Source organism: Leptonychotes weddellii, chromosome 6 (genome assembly GCF_054177405.1).
Source record: "Leptonychotes weddellii isolate Sample4059 chromosome 6, ASM5417740v2, whole genome shotgun sequence".
Lineage (NCBI taxonomy): Eukaryota > Metazoa > Chordata > Mammalia > Carnivora > Phocidae > Leptonychotes > Leptonychotes weddellii.
The window spans coordinates 47,912,527-47,938,435 of record NC_138374.1 but is presented as its reverse complement, the minus strand read 5'-3'; the positions used below and the strand labels follow the sequence as shown (position 1 = coordinate 47,938,435).

At 37.0% G+C, this 25,909-nt stretch overlaps 2 protein-coding genes across 3 annotated transcripts in view; both read right to left on the bottom strand.

The window, feature by feature from the left end:
* The window catches only part of CFAP70 (cilia and flagella associated protein 70), a 79,704-nt gene extending 63,221 nt beyond the window's left edge, over window positions 1-16,483 (bottom strand). The window contains exons 1-2 of the mRNA XM_081823094.1: window positions 15,149-16,483; window positions 13,994-14,180 (exon numbers count right to left, since the gene is read on the bottom strand). Of these exons, the coding sequence (XP_081679220.1) occupies window positions 13,994-14,180; window positions 15,149-15,211 (250 nt within the window). The 5' untranslated portion in view covers window positions 15,212-16,483. The remainder of the gene's footprint in view (window positions 1-13,993; window positions 14,181-15,148) is intronic.
* Window positions 16,484-20,074: 3,591 nt separating this feature from the next.
* The window catches only part of ANXA7 (annexin A7), a 31,116-nt gene continuing 25,281 nt past the window's right edge, over window positions 20,075-25,909 (bottom strand). For both annotated transcript variants that reach the window (XM_081822953.1, XM_081822954.1), the window contains one exon: window positions 20,075-24,463. In XM_081822953.1, the coding sequence (XP_081679079.1) occupies window positions 24,341-24,463 (123 nt within the window). In that variant the 3' untranslated portion in view covers window positions 20,075-24,340. The remainder of the gene's footprint in view (window positions 24,464-25,909) is intronic.

Sequence of the window (25,909 nt, the reverse complement as noted above, 5' to 3'; positions counted from 1 at the left end):
GGGTTAGGCCAGTGATGGGTATTAAGGAGGGCACGTATTGAATGGGCACTGGGTGTTATACGCAAACAATGAATCATGGAACACTACATCAAAAACTAATGATGTAATGTATGATGACTAATATAACATAATAAAAAAAAGAACCTAATTAAATAACTGATCCATTTAAAAAAAGTTAATTCTTAAGTATTTTATTCCTTTTGATGGAATTGATTTATAACTTACTTTTCGTGTTGTTCACGGTTAGTATATAGAAATGCAACTGATATTTGCTGAATTTGTATCCTGCATTTTTTTAAAAAAAAGATTTATTTATTATTCATTCATTCATCCATTCATCCATTTGGAGAGCAGAGGGGAAGGGCCGAGGGAGAGAAAACCCAAGCAGACTCTGTGGGCATGGAGCCTGACATGGGGCTTGATCTCATGACCCTGAGATCATGACCTGAGCCAAAATCAAGAGTCAGATGCGAAACTGACTGAGCCACTCAGGCACCCCATATCCTGCTGCTTTACCAAAATCATTTATATCATTTATTCTGGGGTGTGTGTGTGTGTGATCTTTAAGGTTTTCTACATATAATCATATATAAAACTGATTATATAACCTGCAACAGAGATCATTTTATTTCTTCCTTTCCAATTTGGATGTCTTTTATTTCTTTTTCTTGCCTAACTGCTTTGGCTAGAACTTTTAATATTATTTTGAAAAGAAGTGAAAGCAGGAATCCTTGCCTTGCTCCTGATCTTAGAGGGAATATTTTCAGTCTTTCACCATTGAGTATAATGTTCATTGAGAAATGTTTATATATGGCTTTTATCATTTTGAGGTAGTTTCCCTCTATTCCTACTTTGCTGAGTGTTTATTTCATGAAATGGTGTTGAATTTTGTCAAAAGCTTTTTCTCTATCAAGTGAGATATTATGTGGGGGGTTTTCATTCTGTTGATTTGATTTATTACATAGATGGAGTTGTATGTTGAGCCATCCTTGCATTCCAAGAATAAATTCCCCTGGTCAAGGGGCATAATCCTTTTCATATGCTGTTCAACTTCGTTTGCTAGTACTTTGTTGAGTACTTGTGCATCAATGTTCATAAGAGATATTGGTTTGTAGTTTTCTTATAGTGTCCTTGTCTGGCTTCAGTGTCAGGATAATGCTGGCCTCATAGAATGAGTTAGGAATATTCTCTCCTCTTCAATTTTTTTGGGAAAGTTTTAGTATTGGTGTTAGTTCTTCAAGAATTTGGTAGAATTCACTGGTGAAGCCATCAGGCCCAGGACTTTTCTTTGAGAGATTTTTTTAAATCACTGATTTAATCTCCTTAATAGTTATAGTTCTATTAAGATTTTCTTTCTTTGTGCTTTAATCTGGTAGTTTTGTGTCCCTAGGAATTTGTCCATTTCATCTAGGTTATCCCATTTGTTGAATAATTTTTCATAGTACTCACTTACACTTTTAATTTCTGTATAATTGGTAGTAATATCCCCACTTTAATTTCTAACTTTAGTTATATGAGTCTTCTCTATTTTTTCTTAGTCCGTCTAGCTAGAGGTTTGTGAATTTTGTTGATCTTTTAAAAAAACTGACTTTGGGGGGCACCTGGGTGGCTCAGTCAATTAAGCATCTAACTCTTGATTTCGGTTCAGGTCATGATTGCAGGGTGCTGGGATCCAGCCCCATGTCAGGCTCCCCATTCAGTGGGGAGTCTGCTTGGGGATTCTCCCTCTCCCTCTGCCCCTTCCCCCACTCATGTGCACTCTCTCTCTCCCTAGAATAAATAAATCTTTTTTAAAAACCTGACTTTTGGTTTCATTGATTTTCTGTGTTGTTTTTTATTCTGTATTTTGCCTACTTCTGCTCTGGTTTTTATTATTTCCTTTCTTCTGTGGGTTTTGGAATTTTGTTCTTCTTTTTCTAGTTCCTTAAGCAGTATAGTTAGATTGTTGATTTGAAATGTTTCTTGTTTTTTAAAATTTTATTTGTTTACTTATTTTTAATTCCAGTATAATTAACATACACTGTTATATTAGTTTCAAGTGTACAATATGGTGATACAACAATTCTATACATTACTCAATGCTCATCATGATAAGTGTACTTTTAATCCCCTTCACCTATTTCACCCATCTTCCCACCCACTTCTCTCTGGTAACCACTAGTTTGTTTTCTATAGTTAAGAGTCTATTTTTTGGTTTTTCTCTTTTTTTATTTCTTAAAATCCATATGAGTGAGATCATATGGTATTTCTCTCTGTTGTTTCACTTAACATTATATCCTCTAGATCCATCCATGTTTTTGCAAATGGCAAAATTTCATTCTTTTTTATGGTTGAGTAATATTCCATTGTATATATATACCACATTTTCTTTATCCATTCCTCTATTGATGGACACTTGGGTTGCTTCCATATTTAGCTATTGTAAATAATGCGGCAATAAACATTGGGGTGCATATAACTTTTTAGATTAGTGTTTTCATATTCTTTGAGTAAATGTCCAATAGGGAATTACTGGATCATATAGTAATTCTATTTTTAATTTTTTGAGGAGCCTCCATACTGTTTTCCACAGTGGCTGCACCAGTTTGCATTCCCACTAACAGTGCCTGAGGGTTTCTTCTCCACATCCTCACCAACACTGTTGTTTCTTGTGATTTTTTTTTTTTAATTTGAATGGGCTATACTTTCATGTTTCTTTGTATGCCTTATGATTTTTTTATTCAACATTGGATATTTGAATCTAATAACAGGTAAGTCTGGAAATCAGATTCTACCCCTTCCCAGAGTTTACTGCTTTTTGTTTTATTTTTATTTGTCATTGTTGTAGGCTGTCTCTGTGCTGAGGGTCAGCCTGAGGTGTAAAATTAAGGTCTTTTCAGGTCTCCTCTGAGCCTTTCCCTGGACATGCATGGTCACTTTCTAGTTTTCCCCTTATTTGCAGTTGTTTTTAAGTGCCCTAATTGTTAATGCCTGGTTCCTGAATGGGGAAAAGGAGAAAAAGGTAAGAAGGGAAAAGGATGGTGCCCTTTAAATCCTTTGGTAGTTTCCACAGGAGAGGAAGGGTTTTACAACAACGGGATGGAGGGAGGTGCAACAACACCTTATAGCTTCTTTGTCTGCACCTCTGTGATCAGAAGCAGCAATCAGCAATCAGAGCACAGATCCACAATATTTGAAGGACAAGGTCCTTTTAGCTCATCCTGGCTCCGGCAAACTGTGTGCAAGCTACTAGAGGAACACATACATGGCTCCCTGCCACATACCTAGAAGGGTGGGGAATGAGTAGCTGCTACTGTGTTTAGATCTGAAATTAACCAAAATTAATCATAATTTGCCATCTAAACCTTCCCCTATAAGTTGCAAGCCTTCAACAGACCCAGAGTTCCAAAATAGTTATAACAGACAGAATGTGGTAGTGCAAGTGTTGTGTAGGTGGGAGACAGATTCCTGGTACTTCCCACTCTCCTATCTTCCCAGAATCTTCAAAAATATTATTTTTATAGTTTTCAAAAGTATACTCTATCTGTAGTAAAGCCCCATTTTCCCCCTAACATTGTTTTATCTTCTTGGCTTTGTTTTGTTTTGGCTCAATCATGCCAGAAGTTTGTCTATTCTGTTAGTCTTTTAAAGCAGGTTTTGTTCTGTAGCTCTTTTCTAGTGCTTATTTTCTAATTAATTAATTTTTGTTCTTATCTTAATTCTTTCTTTCTATATTCTTTGGAGTTCTCTGTTATTTTAGTAGCTTCTTGAGTTAAATATTTAACTCATTTCCTTTTATTCTTTTTTATGTTAAGAGAACCATTTTATTAAAGATAGATCTTAACATATTCCATAATTAAACAATTTTGTGTCCATTGGGCATGTGTCCATTTTCTAATACACTCAGACTTTCAAAAACAAAATGGTCAAAGCCCTCTTTCATCTTTTTAGAAGAGTTATACACTATTAACAAACTTTCCACTAGCAAAGAGGAAACTTTCTTTTATACAGCTTAACTCTTGACGAATTGGAAAGAAGAGGTTCTCTGCATGAAGTAGTCTCTCTCAAGAAAACCCAAGGAGAAGATGACAGACACTATATTGCACAGGGTACTCATGGTCTCCAGAAAGAATTTTTTTTTCTGTTTTCACCACTACGGTCACAGTTTCTAATTTGTGGGCTCTATGCAGAGGAGGGGTGGCTTTCGTTGACTCATTAATTTGTGTACTTTCTTTCAGTCTTGAGTAGACAGTAATGCTTTATCATTATAAGTCCAGTGGTGTTGAGTTTCACGACTCTTCTCACTACCATGCTTTTTTCCCCTTTTAGAATGTCCCAAATTAAACTTATTTTGAGATAATTTCAGATTCATATACAATTGTGAGAAATAATACAGAAAGCTATCTTGTACCCTTTTTTCCCAATGGTACTATCAAGATACAGATCATTTCATCACCACAAGGATTCTGGTTACCCTTTTAACCCATGTTACCCTTTTATTTTTATTTATTTATTTAAGATTTTATTTATTTGACAGAGAGAGAGCACAAGTAGGCAGAGCTGCAGGCAGAGGCAGAGGGAGAACCAGACTTCCCGCAGAGCAGGGAGCCCGACACAGGACTCGATCCCAGGACCCTGGGATCATGACCTGAGCCAAAGGCAGATGCTTAACCAACTGAGCCACCCAGGTGATCCCATGTTACCCTTTAAAAGCCACCTCCACTATTCTCCTTAACACGAGGCAACTACTAATTTGTTCTCCATTTCTATGCTTTGTCTCTTCAAAAATGTTATATAAATGTACTTTTACAGTATGTACCTTTTAAGATTGGCCTTTTCATTCAGCATAATTCTCTGGAGATCCAGTGAGATTGGTTTGTGTCCCAGTAATTTGTTCATTTTTATTGATGAATAGCATTTCATAGTATGGCTGTATGTTTGTTTAACCCATGGAGGGACATCTGGGTTGTTTCCTGTTTTTTACTATAAAGCTCCTATAAACTATATACTGGTTTTTGTGTGAATATAAGTCTTCATTTTCTGGTATAAAGGCTCAGGAGTGCAATTGCTGGATTATATATGGTTGTTTGCATGTTTTGTTTTTAAAGAAATTGCATACTGCTTTCTAGACTGACACTTAGCATTCCCACCAGAAATTCTGACATTTGACATTTCCAGCAGGAATGTATCAGTGATCCAGGTTCTTTGCAACCTGTTGGAATTTGGTGTTTTCACTATTTTTAATTTTAAACATTCCCATATGTGTGTAGTGATACCTCATTGTGGTTTTGATTTGCATTTCCCTAATGGCTAATAATGTTGAACACTTTTTCATATGTTTATATGCCATCTGTATATCCTTTGGTAAACTGTCTCTTCAAGTCTTTTGCCTATTTTCTAACTGGATTGTCTGGAGTATTTTTTACTGTTGAATCTTGAGTTCTTTATATATTTTAGATACTATTGCTTTGTCAGATTGTGACTTGCAAATATTTTCTCTCACTGTGTAGCCTGTCTTTTCATCCTTTCAACAGGGTTTTTCACAGAGCAAGAGTTTTTAACTTTTATGAAGTCAAATCATCAGTTGTTTTTCTTTTATGGCTCATCCTTTTGGTGTTAAGAACTCTTGGCCTAACCTTAGATTCTGAAGTTTTTCACGTTTTTTCCTTTAAAAAAAAAATATTGTATTCACTTATTTGTCAGAGAGAGAGAGAGAGCACAAGCAGGGGGAGCAGCAGGCAGAGGGAGAAGCAGGCTCCCCGCTGAGCAGGGAGCCCGATGTGGGACTCGATCCCAGGACCCTGAGATCATGACCTGAGCCGAAGGCAGACACTTAACCGACTAAGCCTCCACCCAGGCGTCCTTCTCATTTTTTCCTTAATGTTTTGTGGCTTTACGTTTCACATGTAAATCTGTGATCCATTTTGAGTTAATTTTTGCATAAGTATGAGACTAAAGTCGAGGTTCATTTTTTTGCGTACAGGTTTTTAATGGCTCTAACATCATTTGTTGAAAAGGCTACCTCTTCTCCAATGAATTGATTTTGCACTTTTATCAAAAATCATCAGGCAAGGGTGCTTGGTTGGCTCAGTCGGTGGAGTGTGTGACTTTTCATCTCAGAGTTGTAAGTGTGAGCCCCACGTTGGGTGTAGAGATTACTTAAAAATAAAATCTTAAAAAAATCATTAGGCATATTTAGATGGATCTATTTCTATTTTTTTCCATTGATCTATGTGTCTATCCTTCCACCAACACCACACAATTTTGATTAATATAGTTATATAATAAGTCATGAAATCAAGTATAGTGATTCTTCCCATTTTATTCTTTTCCAAAATTGTTTTAGCTTTTCTAGTTTCTTTGCCTTTCTATATACATTTTAGAATAGTTTTGTCAATATCTAGAAAAAAATCTTTCTGGGATTTTGATAAGATTTACATTCAATCTTTGTAACAGTCTGGGGAGAAATGACATCTTAACTATGTTAAGCCTTCCAGTACATGAGTACAGTATGTCTCTCCATTTATAAAGATTTTTAAAAATTTCATTCAACAGTGTATAGTTTCCAGCACATAAGTGCTATATATGTTTTGTTAAATTTATACTATTTCATTTTAAAAAGCAATTGTAAATGATGTATTTTAGTATCAGTGCCCACGTATTTATCACTAGTATACGGAAATATAATTGATTTTGAGCATTTACCTTGCATCCTATGATCTCACTTTTTCTTTCTGGAAGTTTTGCATATTCCTTGATATTTTCTACATAGACAATCATGTCATCTGCAAATAGGGACAGATTTATTTCTTCCTTTCATATATATATGCCTTCTATTTCCTTTTCTTACTTTATTGCACTGTCTAGTGCTTCCATCTCTATGTTTATAAGAGTGGTGAGAGCAATCAGAAAGGATGAATACCCAACTTTTACATCAACATGGATGGGACTGGAGGAGATTATCCTAAGTGAAATAAGTCAAGTAGAGAAAGTCAATTATCATATGGTTTCACTTATTTGTGGAACATAAGGAATAGCATGGAGGACATTAGGAGAAGGAAGGGAAAAATGAAGGTGGGGAAATCAGAGGGAGAGATGAACCATGAGAGACTATGGACTCTGAGAAACAAACTGAGGGTTTTAGAGGGGAAAGGGGTTGGGGGATGGGTTAGCCCAGTAACAGGTATTAAGGAGGGCACGTACTGCATGATGCACTGGGTGTTATACGAAAACAACGAATCGTGGATCGCTACATCAAAAACTAATGATGTATGGTGACTAACATAACATAATTAAATTAAATTAAATTAAAATAAGAGTGGTGAGAGCAGACCTTGATTTGTTCTCAACCTTAGGGGGAAAGCATTCCATCTTTTGCCATTAAGTATAATGTTAGCCTTTGTCAGGTTGAAGAAGTTCCCTCTACTTGCATTTTTCTGAGAGTTTCTATCATGAATTGGTGTTAAATTTTGTCAAATACTTTTGTTGTTTTGACCAAAATGACCATATACTTTCTCTTCTTTAGACCATGAACGTAGTAGAATACATTGATTAATTTTCAAATACTGAACCAAACTTGGATCCCTGGAATCAATCCCACTTCATAATAATGTATGATTCTTTTTATTTATTGAATTCTATTTTTTAGTATTTTTTTAGTATTTTTGTGTCTATATTCATGACAGATACTGGCCTCAAGTTTTCCATTTGTGTACTGTCTTTGTCTTATTTTGGTATCAGTGTAACACTAGCATCATAAAATGAATTGAAGTGTTTCCTCCTCTTCTATTTGCTGGAAGATTGTGTATAATTAGTGTTAGTTATTATTTTTAACTTCTGGTAGAATTCTTCAGTAAGACTCTTTGGTCCTGGAGATTTCAAATTATGAATTCAATTTCCTTGACAGTTACAGGGCAACTTTATTCATATAGGATGAGTCGTGATTTGTGTTTTTCAAAATACTGATCCATTTTCTTGTCAAATTTATGTATGTAGAGTTGTTCATCTCTTTATTATTCTTTTAAGGACTACTATCTGTGACATTATCCCATTTCATTTCTAATGAATAGATTATTCATTATATATGAATAGACAATAATAGATCATTTGTGGTGTCTTTTCTCTCCTCCCACTCCCCGCTTTTGGCCAGTCTTCCTGGAGCTTTGTCAATTTTGATGTTTTTAAATTACCAGCTATGTTACTCGTTTCATTGATTTTTCCCTACTGTTTTTCATTATATTGCTTTCTACTTTTATCTTTATTATTTTCTTCCTTCTGTTTGATTTTGCTCTTCTTTTTCTAAATCCTTGAGGTGACAGCTTATATTACTGATTTGAGACTTTTCCTCTATTTTAATGTATGCATTTACTGTGATAAATCTTCTCAGTTCTTTAGCTATGTCCCACAAACTTTGTTACCTTGTATTCTTATTTCCATTCAGTTCACTGTATTTTTTTACTTCCCTTGAGACTTCCTCTTTGATGCATGGATTATTTGGAAGTGTGTCTTTTTGTTTTCAAGCGTTCAGAATCTCCTGTTCTTTATTATGGATTTCTAGCTTGATACTGTTGTCAAAGAACACATTATTTTAATTCACTTAAATGTATTGAGGTTGTTTATGACCCAGAATATGGTTTTGGTATGTGGTCTGTGGGCTTTTGAAAGTAATGCATGTTCTGCTATTGTTGGGTGTTCAATAAATATTTATTAGATAATGTAGGCTGATGGGTACTGTTGAGTTTTCCTATACCCCTGTTGATTTTCTATCTAGTTATTCTACAAATTGAGAGGGGGGTGTTTATGTCCCCAACTATAATTGTGGATTTGTCTATTCGCCCCTTCAGTTTAATCAGTTTTTGCTTCATATATTTTGCAGCTGTTGTTTGGTGTATGTATATTTAGTATTACTATGTATTCTTGGTGGGTTGACTCTTTTATCATTACATAATGAACTTCTCTGTCTCTGGTTATTTTCTTTGCCTACTTTTTCTGATGCTAATACAGTCACTTCTACTTTTTGATGAATGTGTGCATATATATCTTTCTCTATACTTTTACATTTTACCTGACTATATGGTTATATTTTGAGTTTCTTGTAGGCAGCATATAGTTAGGTCTGCCATCTCTGTCTCTTGATATATTTAATGTAATTATTAACATATTAGGGCTTAAGTCTGCTGGGGGTTGTTTCTCCTCTCTTTTTCATTTGTTTTCTTTTTTTGCTTTCCTGTGGATTGCATGAACATTCTTTAAAATTCCATTTTAATTTACCTATAATACTTTTTTTTTTTAAGATTTTATTTATTTATTTGAGAGAGAGAATGAGATAGAGAGAGCATGAGAGGGGGGGAGGGTCAGAGGGAGAAGCAGACTCCCTGCTGAGCAGGGAGCCCGATGTGGGACTCGATCCCAGGACTCTAGGATCATGACCTGAGCTGAAGGCAGTCGCTTAACCAACTGAGCCACCCAGGCGCCCCTTACCTATAATACTTTTAAGAGTACCTATTTGTTTAGGTTTTTTAGTTATTGCTCTGAGTACTGCATTATATATATATTACTTATTACAGCCTATTACAGGTATCATCATTTCAGTGGTTGAAGTACAGAAACGTTACCTCCCTTTATGTCCCTTTGCCTTTCCTGTTTACAATTGCTTAAAATATTTTCTCAGTATACCTTTAGAACTACATCAGACAGTGTTATACCTTGTTTTAAGTGCCAAACACAATTTAGAAAACTCAAAGAGAAGGAAAGCTTACTTTATCCAAATTTTTGCTTACCACATTCTTTCTTCCTCCCTGGTGTTCCTAGGTTCTTTCTTTTATCATTTCTGTTCTGTTTAGAGGAATTCCTTCAGCCATTCTTTCAGGATAGGTCTGCTGGTGACTTTGTTTTCTTTAATCTAAGAATGTCTTGATTTCCCCTTCACATCTTTTCTCTGGGTATGGGATTCTGGGTGATAGTTCTTTTATCACTTTGAAAATATTATGACATTCCCTTTGGGCCTCCATGGTTTCTGTTGACAAACTGATGTCATTCTAATTGTTTTCCTTTGCTTTCAGATTTTGTTGTTTTCAGTTTTCAGAAGTTTAATTATGATGTCTCTTAATATGGATTTCTTTGGGTTTACCCTACTGGGAGTCTGATTATCTTCTTGAACCACTAGGTGTATGTCTCTTGCCAAATTTGGGGAGTTTTCAGGCTTTACTTCTTCGAATATTTTTTCAGTCCCACCCTTTTCTCCTCTCCTTCTGAGACTCTGATGACACTATTAGATCTTTTGTCATAGTCCCACAGGCCTCTCAGACTCTGTTCACATTTTTTTTTTCAGTCTATTTCCTTTATATTATTCAGATTGGGTATTTCTGTTGTTCTGTCTTCCAATTCACTGATTCTTTCCTCTGTCTCCTCCAGTCTGCTGTTGAGCCCATTTGCTGAGCTTTTCATAAGTTATTGTATTTTTTATCTAAAATTTCCATTAGGTTCTTCTTTATATCTTCCATTTCTAAGACCTATTTCTCTGCTGAGTCTATTTTTGTCATTTTTTCCAGCATGTTTGCAATTGCTTACTGATCCATTATCATGGCTCTTAATTTTTGTCTAAGAATTCTAATATATATGTGATCTTGGTGTTAACATCTACTGATTGTCTTTTAAAATTCAGTTTGCAATGAATCATTGAACACTACATCAAAAACTAATGATGTACTATATGTTGGCTAACAACATAATTTTAAAAATTAATAAAATGCTAATACAGTCAAAAAAATAAAATTCAGTTTGAGATCTTCAGGTTCTTTGGTATGATGAGTCATTTTCATGTAATCTTGGACTTTTTGTATGTTATGAAACTCTAGACCTTAAACCATCTGTTTTAGCTGATTTTTTTTTTTTTACCCTGCTCCAACAGAGGAAGGGGAGGGGCACTGCCCCATTGTCCCCCATTATTAACTCCACTCAGCCTCTACTGATACCTGAGGGGGACAGTTCCTTATTACTGCTGACGAGGGGTGAGAGTTCTGGTTCCTTACTTCTTTTCCACTGATACCACAGTGGGTGTAGGCTCATTACCACTAGGTGACAGTAAGTCTCAACCCTACTTTAGGCCTCCTCTGACACCACCCCAGTGGATAGTAGAATGGCATCTTGTTACTGCCATATTGGGGCAGAAATCCAGGCTCTCTATGTGGTCTCCATTAAAACCAGATGGTGAGAGAGAGGCCTCATGACCAGACAGCACAGAAGCCCTGGCTTCCTATTTGGTATTCTTGAACCTAATTCTGGGGCACCTAATTTCAGCTGGGGCACCTAATTTGTTTTACAATAGTATAAATCTAAGTCCTCCATTCAGCCTGGGTGTGAGTGGTACCACATTTTTTTGGTTGTGGTGTTTGGTTAGAGCAGAGCAGTTACTAAGTTTCCGGTCTTGCTAGACTGCCCTTTTCCTGGTCTTTGGTTAGAGCAGATTTCTCTTAAGTTTTTTGTTTTGTTTTGTTTTGTTTTATTTTTGTTTTTGTTTTTGTTTTTGGTCTGCATTCATTCATGTTTCCAGGTTGCTGGCTTCTTCAGCATCAAGTCTGGGATATACAAGACAAAAAGAAAGCCCAAGCAACTCACCACTATGTCATTCCTCATGTCTCATGTTTCCTTCTTCTCTCCACCTTTCAGAGTCCCTTATGTTTGTTTTACATATAAAGTCTGAGGTCTGCAGTTGTACTTAGTGAAAAGAATAGGGGAAAATATATACACTACAGAACTTCTGTTTTATTATTATTATTTTTTAAGTAGGCTCCACACCCAGCATAGAGCTCAACACGGGGCTTGAACTCACGACCCTGAGATCAAGACCTAAGCTGAGATCAAGAGTCGGACGCTTAACCGACTGAGCAACTCAAGCGCTCCCAGAGGTTCTGTTTTAAATCCTTTTTAAGGGGCGCCTGGGTGGCTCAGTCGTTAAGCATCTGCCTTCGGCTCGGGTCATGATCCCAGGGTCCTGGGATCGAGCCCCGCATCGGGCTCCCTGCTCAGCGGGAAGCCTGCTTCTCCCTCTCCCACTCCCCCTGCTTGTGTTCCCTCTCTCACTGTGTCTCCCTCTGTCAAAGAAATAAATAAAATCTTTTAAAAAATTAAAAAAATAAATAAATCCTTTTTGATTGCTAATGACTGCACTTCAGAGCATAAATGCATCTCTAAGTATTACTTTAGCTCTATCCCACAAGTTTGATATTTGGTGTTTTACTGTTGACTGATTCTAAATGCTTTATAGTTTTTCTTATGATTTCTTCTTTGTCCCATGAATTATACATAAGTGTGCCTTAAAATTTCCAAATGGATTCTTTTTTTCCTATGTTTTTATTACAGATTTCTAATTTTGTTGACTTGTATTTTGGTCAGAAAACTTAGTCTGTATGCCATTGATTCTTTGGTATATGGCAGGATTTGTTTTATTGCCTAGTATTTGGCCAGTTTCTATTGTATAAATGTTCCTTGTGTGTTTTAAGAAAATATATGTTATTTAATGATTGGCATAACCCTATGATTATTACTTATTAGGAAAGACTTTTTTCATCTATCCAATGGCTAGACACATATAATGGGGCATGGATTATTTTTCTAGTCCATTCTTTTTGAGAGTCTTGGCTTGTGGTAATGGGGTTGATCTCAGTCTCAACTCCCATCTACAGCAGCCCAAGTTCTCTGTTTGTCTAAGACCATTAAAATCCAAGCCCCTAGATTTTGGAGTACTGCTCTTTCCCCTCACACCACCACCCACCAATAGCAGCTGTTCAAGAGTTTCAGCTTTCAGTTCCTGCTTTGCTTCTGGAACAAAGGACTGGCCCCTTCTTTCTCATGGATTCAATGACACATTTAAAACAGTGTTCCAGTTCTGCTTTTCCCATCTAACATACCAGGGAGGAAGGCAATTAGGACACTGACACTCGTCTTATTTGGGGTTGGGAGTGACAGAGAAGCACAAAGCAAAGAAGAAGTAGAAAGGAGTGATTAGAGTGTGGATCAGATGGATGCCTCCATGGGTGACTGATTCCCAGCTAGGCCAGAGCTAGGAATCACTTTTCTGGAGCAGTGCTTCCTGGGAGTCACCAAGACTTGTTCCTACATGCAGCTTCCTAGGATCCTTCCCTGGCAATCATGAATTTAGTGGTCTAGGGTAGGACTCTGAAGACTATTTTCTCCCAGAGCCTCAGGTGACTCTTATGGAAAAAAAAAGTTTAGAATGCAATGCTCTGGGATACTGTATGATTCCCAGGACCCACTTCTCTGGGTCAGGGATCTTGGAATCTGTGGTTTTTTGGCAGGTGCCACAGGAGATGTGCCACTGAAATAATAACAAAACAAAAAATAAGAGTATAGGTTAAAACGAAAGCCTTAGACTAGTATATAGGTGTAAGAAGAAAGTATGTCAGAGATAATACAGTGTACTTAGAAACTGTAAAAGTGTGGATACAGAATTCATATATCCATTTTTTCATTCATTTATTGAACAAACACTTTTTGAGCCCTTTTATGTCCCAGATATTTCTAGGCACTAGAAATTCTGAAATAAATAAGATATAGACCAAATTTCAAAAAAAGTATATAGAAGTACTGTATACAGAATTACAGATAGGGTTGCCAAGTAAAATATAAGATGCCCAATTAAATTTGAATTTCAGATAACCAATGAACAGTTGTTTAGGATAAGTATGTCCCAATTTTTTTTTCTAAATCTGGCAACCCTAAATATAGGAATATTTAGGAAAAGCTCCAACCCAGCTTAGGAGATAAGGGCTACAAAGTTCAGTCAAATGTCAAAAGGGCTTTGATACAAACTGATTAAAATTAGCAGGCCATGGAGACTGCTGCCAAAAGCAGGAAGGACTCAAATTATACCACATTATTCCTAGGTGAAAAAGGTAAGGTGTGTTCATTTGTCCCCAAACCACTACTAAATACCTCAATATCTCCTTATAACATACTCAACATAATTAATACTTTTAGTACCACAAGGACTTACAGAACACAGGTTTGTGGGCAAGGTCATCTAAAGTAATTCCTCCTTCAGGATTGTATTCAAAACTGCTCATGAAGTTGTATTTTGCAGTTCCTTCTGGAGAAACCGTAACTTTTGCAGAGTCTCCCAGAACCACTTGATTGAATTCTGCACGAATAAAAGTAACTGGAGTATCTCCTTTAAAACCTTTCTGTTGACAGAAAGATACCACTTTACGATTATACTCAAATAGAGAATTTTCCTACACATCTGGCAACTCATTTTGACTTGAACTACATAGCATTTTTCCATGTTTTCCTAACAAGCTATATCACAAATACAAAAGGGATAGGTAGAAGGTCATTAAACAAATCTAGTCATAGCTAACTGTAACATTCTATTTAAATGCCATTATGTTGGGAATTTTTAAAAATAACTTTTGTGTTTACATGATTATAAAAGTATATTGTGAAACATTTTAAAAAGTGAGAAAAGCACATAGGAAAACAAATTACTTGTAATCTCACTCTAACATGCAAGCACTATTAATATTTTAGAATATATATTCTAGTGCTTTCCTGTGAATATATATATATAAATACACACACATACATTTATACATATATCTTTTATATATACTTTTTAAAACAAAGTAGAGATCATTCATTACATCCTGTTTTGGAATGAGCTATTTGACTTCATAATAGTGAATGAATATTTTGCCATTTCATTATTCTTGTAATTTTTAAGTTACCTCATATTGTAGTTTTATTATTTAAATTCACCAAATGAAATTAATCACAAGAGAAACTATGGAAGAATTCAGATTTTTTCAGAAGAAAAGGCCTGTTGTCTAGGAAAACAAAAATTACTTCTTGTTTCACCCATTAAATGTAGTATTCAAATTGCCAGGTATTTTACACACATAGTGATGTGACCTGCTGATTATATGGTCTACCAAAAAGGAAAAATGAGAAAGAAATGCCATTGCAATGTTAAGACCAGCCAGTCTGGTGTTATAGGAGGGTGCAAAAGCATTCCTCCCACTAGTGCTCCCAATACATCTTCATGCAACCTGCAGATAGATGTTTGACAGGGAAACCTGAACACAAAGGCAAAAATACTTTCAAGAAGAATGAATAAACTAAGAACTCCTCTAATTTCCAAAAATAACTTTACCAAGTTATATCCATCTGTCACAGTGATCTGCACAGGTCTGCCTGTTGATAACACCTGCTCCATATCGGCACTTGGGCAAAGTCCCTCTGGTCTTCTTTGGTCTCTGTAAACATAATGAATCAACCTGTCCCCTCAAGTGCCACAGCTGCAGAAGTACCCACATTACATAATAACCAATACTAGGGGAGAACCTAGGAAAATGCCATAGCTAGTCCAGCATTGTCCAGCATTGTTTTTTGCCCTTTCCAACCTTTGCTGATAGAGCCTTACAGAGCTGGTCACAAGGATTCCATCAGTTAGTGATAACATAATCTTTATGCATATAACTAAACCATCAAGCACAAATCATTCCAAGACGAAGAGGGTAGGAATGTCATCTCCCTTACTTACCCCATCTTTCATAGTATTCTTTGATAGACTTTATGTACAAAGCTCCCCTCAAAGTTTACTTAATCTCTTTTACAAAAATATACTTCGATAACAGGAAATAAACAGCCATATAGAATAATGGTTAGTCCACCAGCAAAAGTTCGGACATACGTCTTATTTAGTCAGAGATATCTTCTAATTATTTTACAACACTAAGGACACAATTTCAAAAATAAACTGGATACGTTTAAGAAAGATTTTCTACCTCAATTCAAATTGGAACTTAAGGCAATTCAAACGTTTACCGAGGACATACTATGTGTATCTAGGACTGGTGGTACAAAAAAAGAAGGCAATACTTTGCTGTCCCCAGGCTTTATAATTATTCTGCCTCTTCTCAGCTACTCCCTCACTTTCAGTCATCTAAACATCTCAGATCATTTGTTCAACACCATGTCTCCAGGCTCATTCTGGGCCAAAGTGACTGACAATTTTCTTATAAAATTCACATTAGAAATTACCTTTTACATTACTCCCCTTCTTTTCTTTTCAATAGTACCACATGAATTAGGCCTTCACTAGCCTGACCCTGGACAAAAGTCTAATTTCTCTGAGCCTCAGTTTCACCTTCTGTAAAAAAGATAATATAAATTTTGGTGTTTCACATTTGTTGCGACTATCCACTAAAATAGTAAAACTGCTTCACCTATGAAGTAGGGCACAAATGGTATTATTAATGTGCACTGCTTTTTCTGAATGCTCAATTACTCCCTTCAAGACAAGTAATCTCTCACTCATATTTACAGCCCGAGTGCCCAACACTATGCATTGTCTTAGCAGGATATTTATTGTATAATGAATGCAAGAAATCTGGCTGGTTCCTTATGGTCAGGGCAGTCAGGTGGGGGGGGGGCTCCTGTTGCACCCAAGAGGCATGCATTTCTTTCTTTTTTTTTTTTTTTAAAGATTTTATTTATTTATTCATGAGACAGAGAGAGAGAGAGGCAGAGGGAGAAGCAGGCTCCCTGCTGAGCAGAGAGCCCGATGCGGGACTCGATCCCAGGACCCTGGGATCATGACCTGAGCCGAAGGCAGATGCTTAACCATCTGAGCCACCCAGGCGCCCGAGGCATGCATTTCTTGTCATATTGCTCATATGAAAATGCAAGGGAGGGGTACCTGGCTGGCTCAGCTGGTGGAGCATAAGACTCTTGTTTTCCGGGTTTTAAGTTCGAGACCCGCGTTGAGTGCAGAGATTACTTAAAAACAAAATCTTTAAAAGAAAATGCAAGGGAACAGTTATGTCAGAAACAGGTTGGATGGGGGCGCCTGGGTGGCTCAGTCCTTAAGCGTCTGCCTTCCGCTCAGGTCATGGTCCTAGGGTCCTGGGATCGAGCCCCGCATCCGGCTCCCTGCTCGGCGGGAAGCCTGCTTCTCCCTCTCCCCCTGCTTGTGTTTCCTCTCTGTATCTCTCTCTGTCAAATAAATAAAATCTTAAAAAATAAAAATAAAAAACAGGTTGGATGATACGACGGACGGGGTGTCGTCTGGGGACAGCGGCACAGTGTGGACCTACTGCAGGGTATCTGGGGCAAAGCCGGAAGGGGGTCTAAGCCCGGCTTCAAGTGGGAAGCCTGGGGTTGGCAGGACCTTCGGCGCCTAGCGGGGTCGGTGGCCTTTAGGTCCGTACCAGAGTGCCCTGTGTGGTGCGGCCTTGAGTTTCTGCCCGGCTGAAGCTCAGAAGAGACCGAGGGTACGGGGTGCGGTCGCAGAGCCACGGTCGGGAGGCCCGGAGCAGAGGGTTTTCTGAGGAGTTTGGATACACCTGCCTTACCTGAGGCTGCCGCAAATGTGTTATGCGCAACTATAGCAACTAATTACCTCTCGCGAGAATTTAGTTCTGGCAATCACAAGTTTATCCCAAGACTCGCGATAAAATTTTCGGGGAGGAAAACAGCGGTTCGGGAGGTTTCTGCGCCTGCGCTCTGAAACTGTGCGCATGCGCGACAGCCTCCCTGCTCTAGGTCACTTTGTCCGCAGGTGCAATTTCCTTTTGGCGTAAGCCGTGAGTTTTCCAACTTTCGATCTTGTTTTCTCGACTCCTTTCTTTCAATATCCCTACATAAATAGGAGAAAAACCAAGAGGAAATTTAGTTAAAATAAAAGCCTTTAGTACATGGTTTTGAAAACAGGTCTTTTAAATCCTCCTCCATGAAAAATGCAGATTAACAGTATTTTAAAGTGACCCTCTATGCTAAATGAAGTAAGTCAAATACCATATGATTTCAGTCATATATGGAATTTAAGAAACTTAAACGATGAACATGGGGGGGGAAAAAGAGCAAACCATAAAACAGACTCTTAACTGTAGAAGAACACACTGAAGGTTGCTGGAAGGGAGGGGGACCTGGCGGTGGAGAGGGGATGGGTAAATGGATGATGGGTATTAAGAAGTACAATATTGTGATGAGCACTGCATGTTCTATGCAAGTGATGAATCACTAAATCCTACACCTGAAACTAACATTACACTGTATGTTAACTAACTGGAATTTAAATAAAAACTTGGAAGAAAAAAAAGTGAGCTTCTCATATACTGTTAGTGAGACTGCAAAACAGTCCTACTGCTCAATACTTATACAATAAACAGACTTGAAGTATATATTAATCCAAAATTTTAATACGTTCCAAACTCAACATTAGAGTTCTGGAATAGTAAACTACAATACCACAACATGGAAACAACCGAAGTGCCCATCAATGGAAGAGTGAATAAACTGATATATATGAAATATATATATATATTCACAAAATAGCATATTACAAAGCAGTCTAAATGAATTATAGCTACTACATGGATTAATCTTAGCAATATACATATTTTCAAATGTTGCAATGTTAAGAGCCAGCTTGAAGAGCCACTGGCCAAATCAGACAATTTGGGAATCAAAATAAACAATGTTAATGGATTACAATCTGTTGAGTAAAATAGGAATCTACAAGTTCACATTGATATAAATAAATGGAGAGAAAGGAAAACTCTTAACAGTAGAATGCCAATCCAATAAGACAAAGAAAACGGTGGAAATAGAGAATTACCATTTGGCACCCACTATAGAGGTGGATGATTCAGGCAGGAGTCTGCAGTGGATGGGAGGAGGTTTGATGAGAAGATACTGGCATGATTTTGGAATACTAATCAATTACAAAGGAGAAATGGTGAAATGAAGAAACCAACAAGATCATGTGATTAAGGTTAACCACCAGGGTTGGGAGGAGTCTACATTGCATGCCTCCTGTTGAGACTCACTGGGAAAAGCAAAGCATCATTTTGTTGTGTTCCTGCCATCAGAGGGACTCAGGTTGTAGGCCACCCTATTGAAAGACTTTCAAAGACTGGCTCCCTGCTCTGCGGGGAGGCTGGTTCTCCCTCTCCCACTCCCCCTGCTTGTGTTCCCTCTCTCGCTGTGTCTCTGTCAAATAAATAAAATCTTAAAAAAAAAATAAGGGGCACCTGGGTGGCTCAGTCGTTAAGTATCTGCCTTCGGCTCAGGTCATGATCCCAGGGTCCTGGGATCGAGCCCCGCATCAGGCTCCCTGCTCTGTGGGGAGCCTGCTTCTCCCTCTCCCCCTTCTTGTGTTCCCTCTCTTGCTGTGTCTCTCTCAAATAAATACATAAAATCTTAAAAAAAAAGAAACTGTCGAAGACATAAAAGATGGGGAACTATTCCAAATTAAAGGACTATTGGACAGGGGCGCCTGGGTGGCTCAGATAGTAAAGCATCTTCCTTCGGCTCAGGTCATGATCCCAGGGTCCTGGGATCGAGCCCCACATCCGGCTCCTGGCTCAGCCGGGAGCCTGCTTCTCCCTCTGCCTCTCGCCCTGCTCGTGCTCTATCTCTGTGTCTCAAATGAATAAAATCTTTAAAAAAAAAAAAAAGGACTATTGGACATAAAGGACATGAAGATACATGACAACTAAATGCAAAATACATTCCTGTATATACAGTATTTTGGACGAGAAGAGAGACATTGTTGGGACAGTAGGCAAAATTTGAATGGCCTCAATGGATTGGATGGTAGTGTACCAAAATTGATTTTCTGATCTGGAAGGTTGTTTGCTTTTATGTAGGAGACTGTCCCTGTTTAGGGGAAAATACACAACGGAGTGTTTAGAAGTCATGGAACGTCATGTCTGCGGTTTCCTCTGTCAATCCTCAAAATGTCCAGAAAGACTAACAATAAAGAATATACGCATATGTGCACGCATGCACACACACACACAGTGAGCAATGAAGCAATAAAACGTTAATTATATGAGAATCTGGATGAAAGGGACATTAAAATTCTTTGCACTATTTTGGCAACTTTTCTGTACATTGACAATTATTTCAATAGCTATACACACACACACACACACACACCACTCTCCATGGAGATGTGAGGATACAGAATTACCAGATCCAAATTTTAAAAATAAGTTTTATTTCTGCTATAAACATTAAAATTATAAAAATTGAGAAAAGATCTTTTAAATGTTGCAGTGTTATAATTAAAAAAAAATAGACCCATGGAACTATTAAGGCATTTCTCTCTGGACTTTTTTTCCCAGGTGAGGGCTGTGAGTGAATTTGCACTGAGACAGCCATCCCACCTTGTGCATGAAATACTTTTTTATGTAATAAGTGAAGGTTAGGGCCAAGTCTTTGGTAGGGAACTAGATCACTCATGATGCCTAGGCACGAAAGGATAAGTACAGGTGTCACTTCCTTAAACATAATTAACCACTGTCAATAGACAATGACAGTGTACAGTGCCTGAGGGCAAACCCTTGTGTTCTAGTTCTTTTTTTCTCCTGGAATGCTTAGCAGTGGCCACTCTGAATTTCCTATAGTCCTTACCAGGAAAGGCATTCAAATGTTTTTTTGACTGGTTTAAAACCTCAACTTCATAAGAAAACATGGAAAAGAACCCTCTTTAATGCTACAGAAAATACAACAGTACTGAGTATCAGAATTGAATCATCTACACATACAAACGAGTTTGGGGGCAAAAAAAGCTATAATACCTAATAAAATTCAAACTCTTTAGTTTGTGTTTCAAAGACCTCCACTAAATGACTCACTATCACAACAAACTCCTTTCTCATTGCTCCGAAAGACTCGTTTCCAATTAGCTAATCTGTTATTTCCAATTTATTTCTGATAGCATCCAATAATACAATCAAATGTATTGCTCACCCTCAAATTGATTTAGAGAGTCAAAGCAATCACTATCAACATCCCAGATGATTTTTTTTTTTGCAGAAACTGACAAGCTGATTCTAAAATTTGTATGGAAATGCAAGAGAGCCAGAATAGCAAACACAATCTTGAAAAAGAACACAGTTGGAGGACTCACACTTCCCAATTTCTAGCTTATTACAAAGCTAGTTATCAAGTAATTAAGTACAGCTTAATCAAGGCATAAGGATAAATGTATAGACAAATGGAATGGAAAGTTCAGAAATAAAACTTTGTCTTTATGGTCAGTGATCTCCGGCAAGACTGCCATGACCATTCAATGGGGGAAAGAACAGTCTTTTCAACAAATGATTGTAGGACAACCATATATCCAAATGCAAAAGAAAGAAGTTGGACACCTACCTCACCATATGTAAAAATGAACTAAAAATGTCAAAGACCTAAATATAAGAGCTAAGACCATAAAAATATTAGAGGAAAACATATGGGTAAATCATGCTAAGCTTTCATTAGACAATGGTTTCTTAGACATGACACTGAAAGCACAAGTGACCGAAGAATAGAAAAATTGGACATCATCAGAATTTTAAACTTTTGTGCATCAAAGGACACCAAGAAAGTAAAAAAAGGGCACCTGGCTGGCTCAGTTGGTAGAGCATGCAACTCTTGATCTTGGGGTTGTGAGTTTGAACCCCATGTTGGGTGTAGAGATTACTTTAAAAAAAAGTTAAAAAAAAAAAAAGTAAAAAGGCAATCCACAGAATGGGAGAAAATATTTGGAAATCTATAGTGAGTGGATATATAATTCTTTGTGTATTACGTTTTTCTATCTTAAAAAACTTTTCTGACTGGGAAGTGACTACTTCCTCCCTGGTATGCCCATTCATTGAGATAACAAAGGTCCCAGCAAGGAGCATGCCTTTGATGTACAAACTAACCGATCTAGAGTCATACCTCCTATATCAGGCCCTCACCACAGGAGGCAATATTCCTCTGCCTTAATTATCCCTGGGCCAGGTATGAGGACATTAGAGACCACTCATGTAGCCCAAATACAGAATTACTCAAACTAGCCAATAATGAACTGTTTGCCCTGTCCTGCTTTGCCTTTCCAGAAACCCCAATAAAGGTCATGGCCTAAGCATTCCCCTGGGCCTCCTGACCACCCTGGTGTCTTTCCCATGTGGCCCTGTGTGTGCAGTGCCTCTTGTCTCTAGGATGTTTGAGTGTAATAAATTGTTTTCCTGAGCCTCTCCTGGGTATCCTCTTGTGGCTGCACCTAAACTAACCATTTCATAAAAGAATAGAGAACAAAATCATGTAAGGGTCTACTATACAGAATAATACATAAATAACCCTTACAACTCAACAATAAAGAGACAACCAATTTTAAAATGGACAAAATATTAAAAGACATTTTTCCAAAGATAATGCAAATGGACAATAAGCACAAGAAAAGTCATTAGGAAAATGCACATCAAAGCCATAAGGAGAAGTCACTTCACATCCACTAGGATGGCTATAATCAAAGAGACAGATAATGATAGTGTTGGGTTAGGATGAAGAGAAATTGGAAGCTGGGTTCACTGCTAGTAGGACTGTAAAATGGTGCAGCTGTTTTGGAAAACAGTTTGGCAGATCCTCAAAAAGTTAAACATAAAGATACTATGATCCAGCAATTCCACTCCTAGTTCTAAAGTCAAGAGAACTGAAAACACATGTCCACACAAAAACTTGTACATAAATATTCACAGCAGCATTATTCATAATAGTCAAAAGGTGAAAACAACCCAAATGTCCATCAACTGATGCATGGACAAAAAAATGTATGTCCTTATAGTGGATTATCCAGCCACAAAACAGAATGAAGTATTGACTCACACTACAACGCAGATGAGCCCTAAAAAAAGTATGCTAATTGAAAGAAGCCGGACATAAGGGCCACATATTGAATGATTCCATTCATATGAAAAGGCCAAAATAGGTAAATCCATAAAAACAGAAAGTAGATTGGTGATTGCCAGGGGCTGGACAGAAGGAGGGGGAATGAGGAGTGGCTACTGGTAGGCCTAAAGTTTCTTTTTGGATGATGAAAATGTTCAAAATTGATTATGGTGATGATTGCACAATCTGAATATGCTAAAAACCACTGAAGTGTACACTTTAAAAAGGTGAATGGTATATAAATTATCTCAATTTTCAAAAAGTTTAAAAATATATTGCTCATATCTTTTCTTTCCTGAATACCTTACCCCCACTTCCCGTATTACCAAATCCCATCACTGTTACTTTTTCAAAATCTACATCAAAACTCACCTTTTTCAATGAAACTATTTCAAAGTAATTAACATCCATCTTAACTCATTATCCTTCTACCCATATATCTTGCCTTCACTACAACTGTACAGAGAGAGGTCTATCTCTCTTAGAGTAAGGTTGTATCTTATACCACCTTATATGCCCCTTGGTATTTACACAAAACCAATGTTCATTGAACTATAATTGATATTTACTGTTCTTCTCAATTCTGAGTATAAGCATTCACCAAATCTGTATTATATTTCTGCTTTGTGCTGGGAAGCTTCACACAAAGAATAAATAGGGTTCTCATCCTCAGCAGAATTTATCATCTAGTATTTACAATTTTTTTGTCTTAATTTTTGTTTAGAGCCCCCAGTATATTACAAACCTCCTTCGTGTTTCTCCTGACTACCTATTATAATGTTCAATATACTCAATAAGTAATTGCTCAGTAGTGGGGATAAGCCAATGGGTTTTGTAATCATCCTGCTACACCACTAATTGAGCTTCTGAACTACTTCTCCAAAGAGCTGGGATCCAATTTTCCCATACTGTAAGCTTCATTCACTAATTAAGCTCCTCCTATATATGTCAAGCTTCACTTTCTTCAATCATGATTAAATTGTAACTAATTTTTAAAGTCTTTCATAATGTTTTTTTTAAAACCAAGGGCCAATAAAGATCTTTAGGGAGTTTTAGACATAGAGATAGGCTATATATTTTATGCATATAAACATATAATCCCTTTTTTTAAAAGTTGCTATAGGCAATACTCATCCCTTTCCTATATGGAAAGTTTAGTCTTTATAAATATAGAATATCAATTTATGTAAAATAAGATGCAAATTACTCTAAGTCAAAAGAGCTGAATCTTTAAAAAAGTAATACAGTTTTGACATAACACCACTATAACTGTCCAATGGACCTACCAGGGCTTTGGAAGGCAGAGTTTTGCAACTTTTTCTTTTATTCAGCTTTATTATGCAGAATTAGAAACTGCTGTGATTTTTATTCAACTTGGGATCCTGATTAGAAGAGCAGTGAGATTTATGCCTTACAAACATTGCATTATTAGTACATCATTGTGATATGGCTTCACACTGATTGTATACAGAGAAAAAGTAACATTGGAATTAAGGCAATAACCACATGTGCAAACCAAGCACAATACCCTGACACAGTCCTTGGTAAAAAGCTCTTTTGCTTAGGTGGTGGTTGATATTGCTGCATGCAGGTCAATTACTGAAGGATATGCTTCATTTATTTAAAAAAATCCCTCCTACTGGCCCACGATGGCCAGAAGCAGCTTTCGGTAATCTCCACTTGTGTCACTTGCGATCATTGTGCCCAGGGTCTTCTGATACATCTGACTGAACATCTGTTTTATTTGTACAAGATCAATCTGCATGCAAGAGATGATATTTTTGATGTTAGAAAAAAGTATTAAAAGAAAACTGGTATTTATTAGAATTATTCTTTAATAATGAAAAGAACCTAATTATAATCAAAGCTTGGCGGGGGGGGACCAAATGACTAACATTTGATAGGTAGCATCCATACCAATGCTAGCATCACCCAGGGAAGGGCTGATTCACTGTTCTCTAAAAATACTGAATAAGGGTGGTACCAGTTTCATCTATTATCCTCAAAATATTGGTCATTTAAAAACAATTAAAAAAATAAAACCATTTGATAGGATGGTTATTCTCAAAAACACAGAAAATAACAAGTGTTGGCAAGGGTGTGGAGAAATTGGAACCCTTGTAACATTGCTAGTGGGACTATAACAGTGCAGCCGCTGTAGAAAAAGGTTTGGTGATTCCTCAAAAATAAAATAAAACAGAACCACCATATGATACAGCAGTTCCACTTCCAGGTATACACAAAAAAGCGAAAGCAAGGACTCAAGCAAATATTCGTACACCTGTGTTTACAACAGCCAAAAGGAGGAAGCAACCCTAGTGTCCACTGACAGACGAATAAACAGAAGGTGGTCTACACATACAATGGAACATTATTCAGCCTTAAAAAGAAATTCTGACACATGCTACAACATGGATGAACCTGGAAAATGTTATGCTAAGTGAAAGAAGCCAGTCACAAATGGATAAATACTGTATGATTCCACTTATACAAGGTACCTAGAGTAGTCAAATTCATAGGAAGAGAAAGCATAATGGTTGCCAGGGGCTGGGGGGAGAAAGGAGAACAGTGAATTATTGTGAGTATGGGTTTCGGTTTTACGAAGGTGAAAAAGTTGTGGTGCTAATGGCTATACAACAATGTGAATGTACTTAATTTAAGCCACTGGAATGAACACTTTAAAATGGTTAAAATGTTAAGTTTTATGTTGTGTATATTTTATTACGATTTAAAGAAGAGATCATGCTTAGAAAACTTAGGTCCAAGTACAAATACACAAAGTTTTTTTAAAAACAATTTATGTAATTTATGTAAAATAAGATAGATGCAAATTACTCTTCTAAGTCAAAAGAGCTGAATCTTTAAAAAAGTAATACAGTTTTGACATAAGACCACTATAACTGTCCAATGGACCTACCAGGGCTTTGGAAGGCAGAGTTTTGCAACTTTTTCTTTTATTCGGCTTTATTATGCAGAATTAGAAATTGCTGTGATTTTTATTCAATTTGGGATCCTGATTAGAAGAGCAGTGAGATTTATGCCTTACAAATATTGCATTATTAGTACATCATTGTGATATGGCTTCACACTGATTGTATACAGAGAAAAATGGTTGTCTTTATAAAACTGATTTACCTTCTCTACTATAATTTAGTGGCATGTTTTCTTTCAAGTAAGAAAGAAGTCCAATATATATACAAAGTCA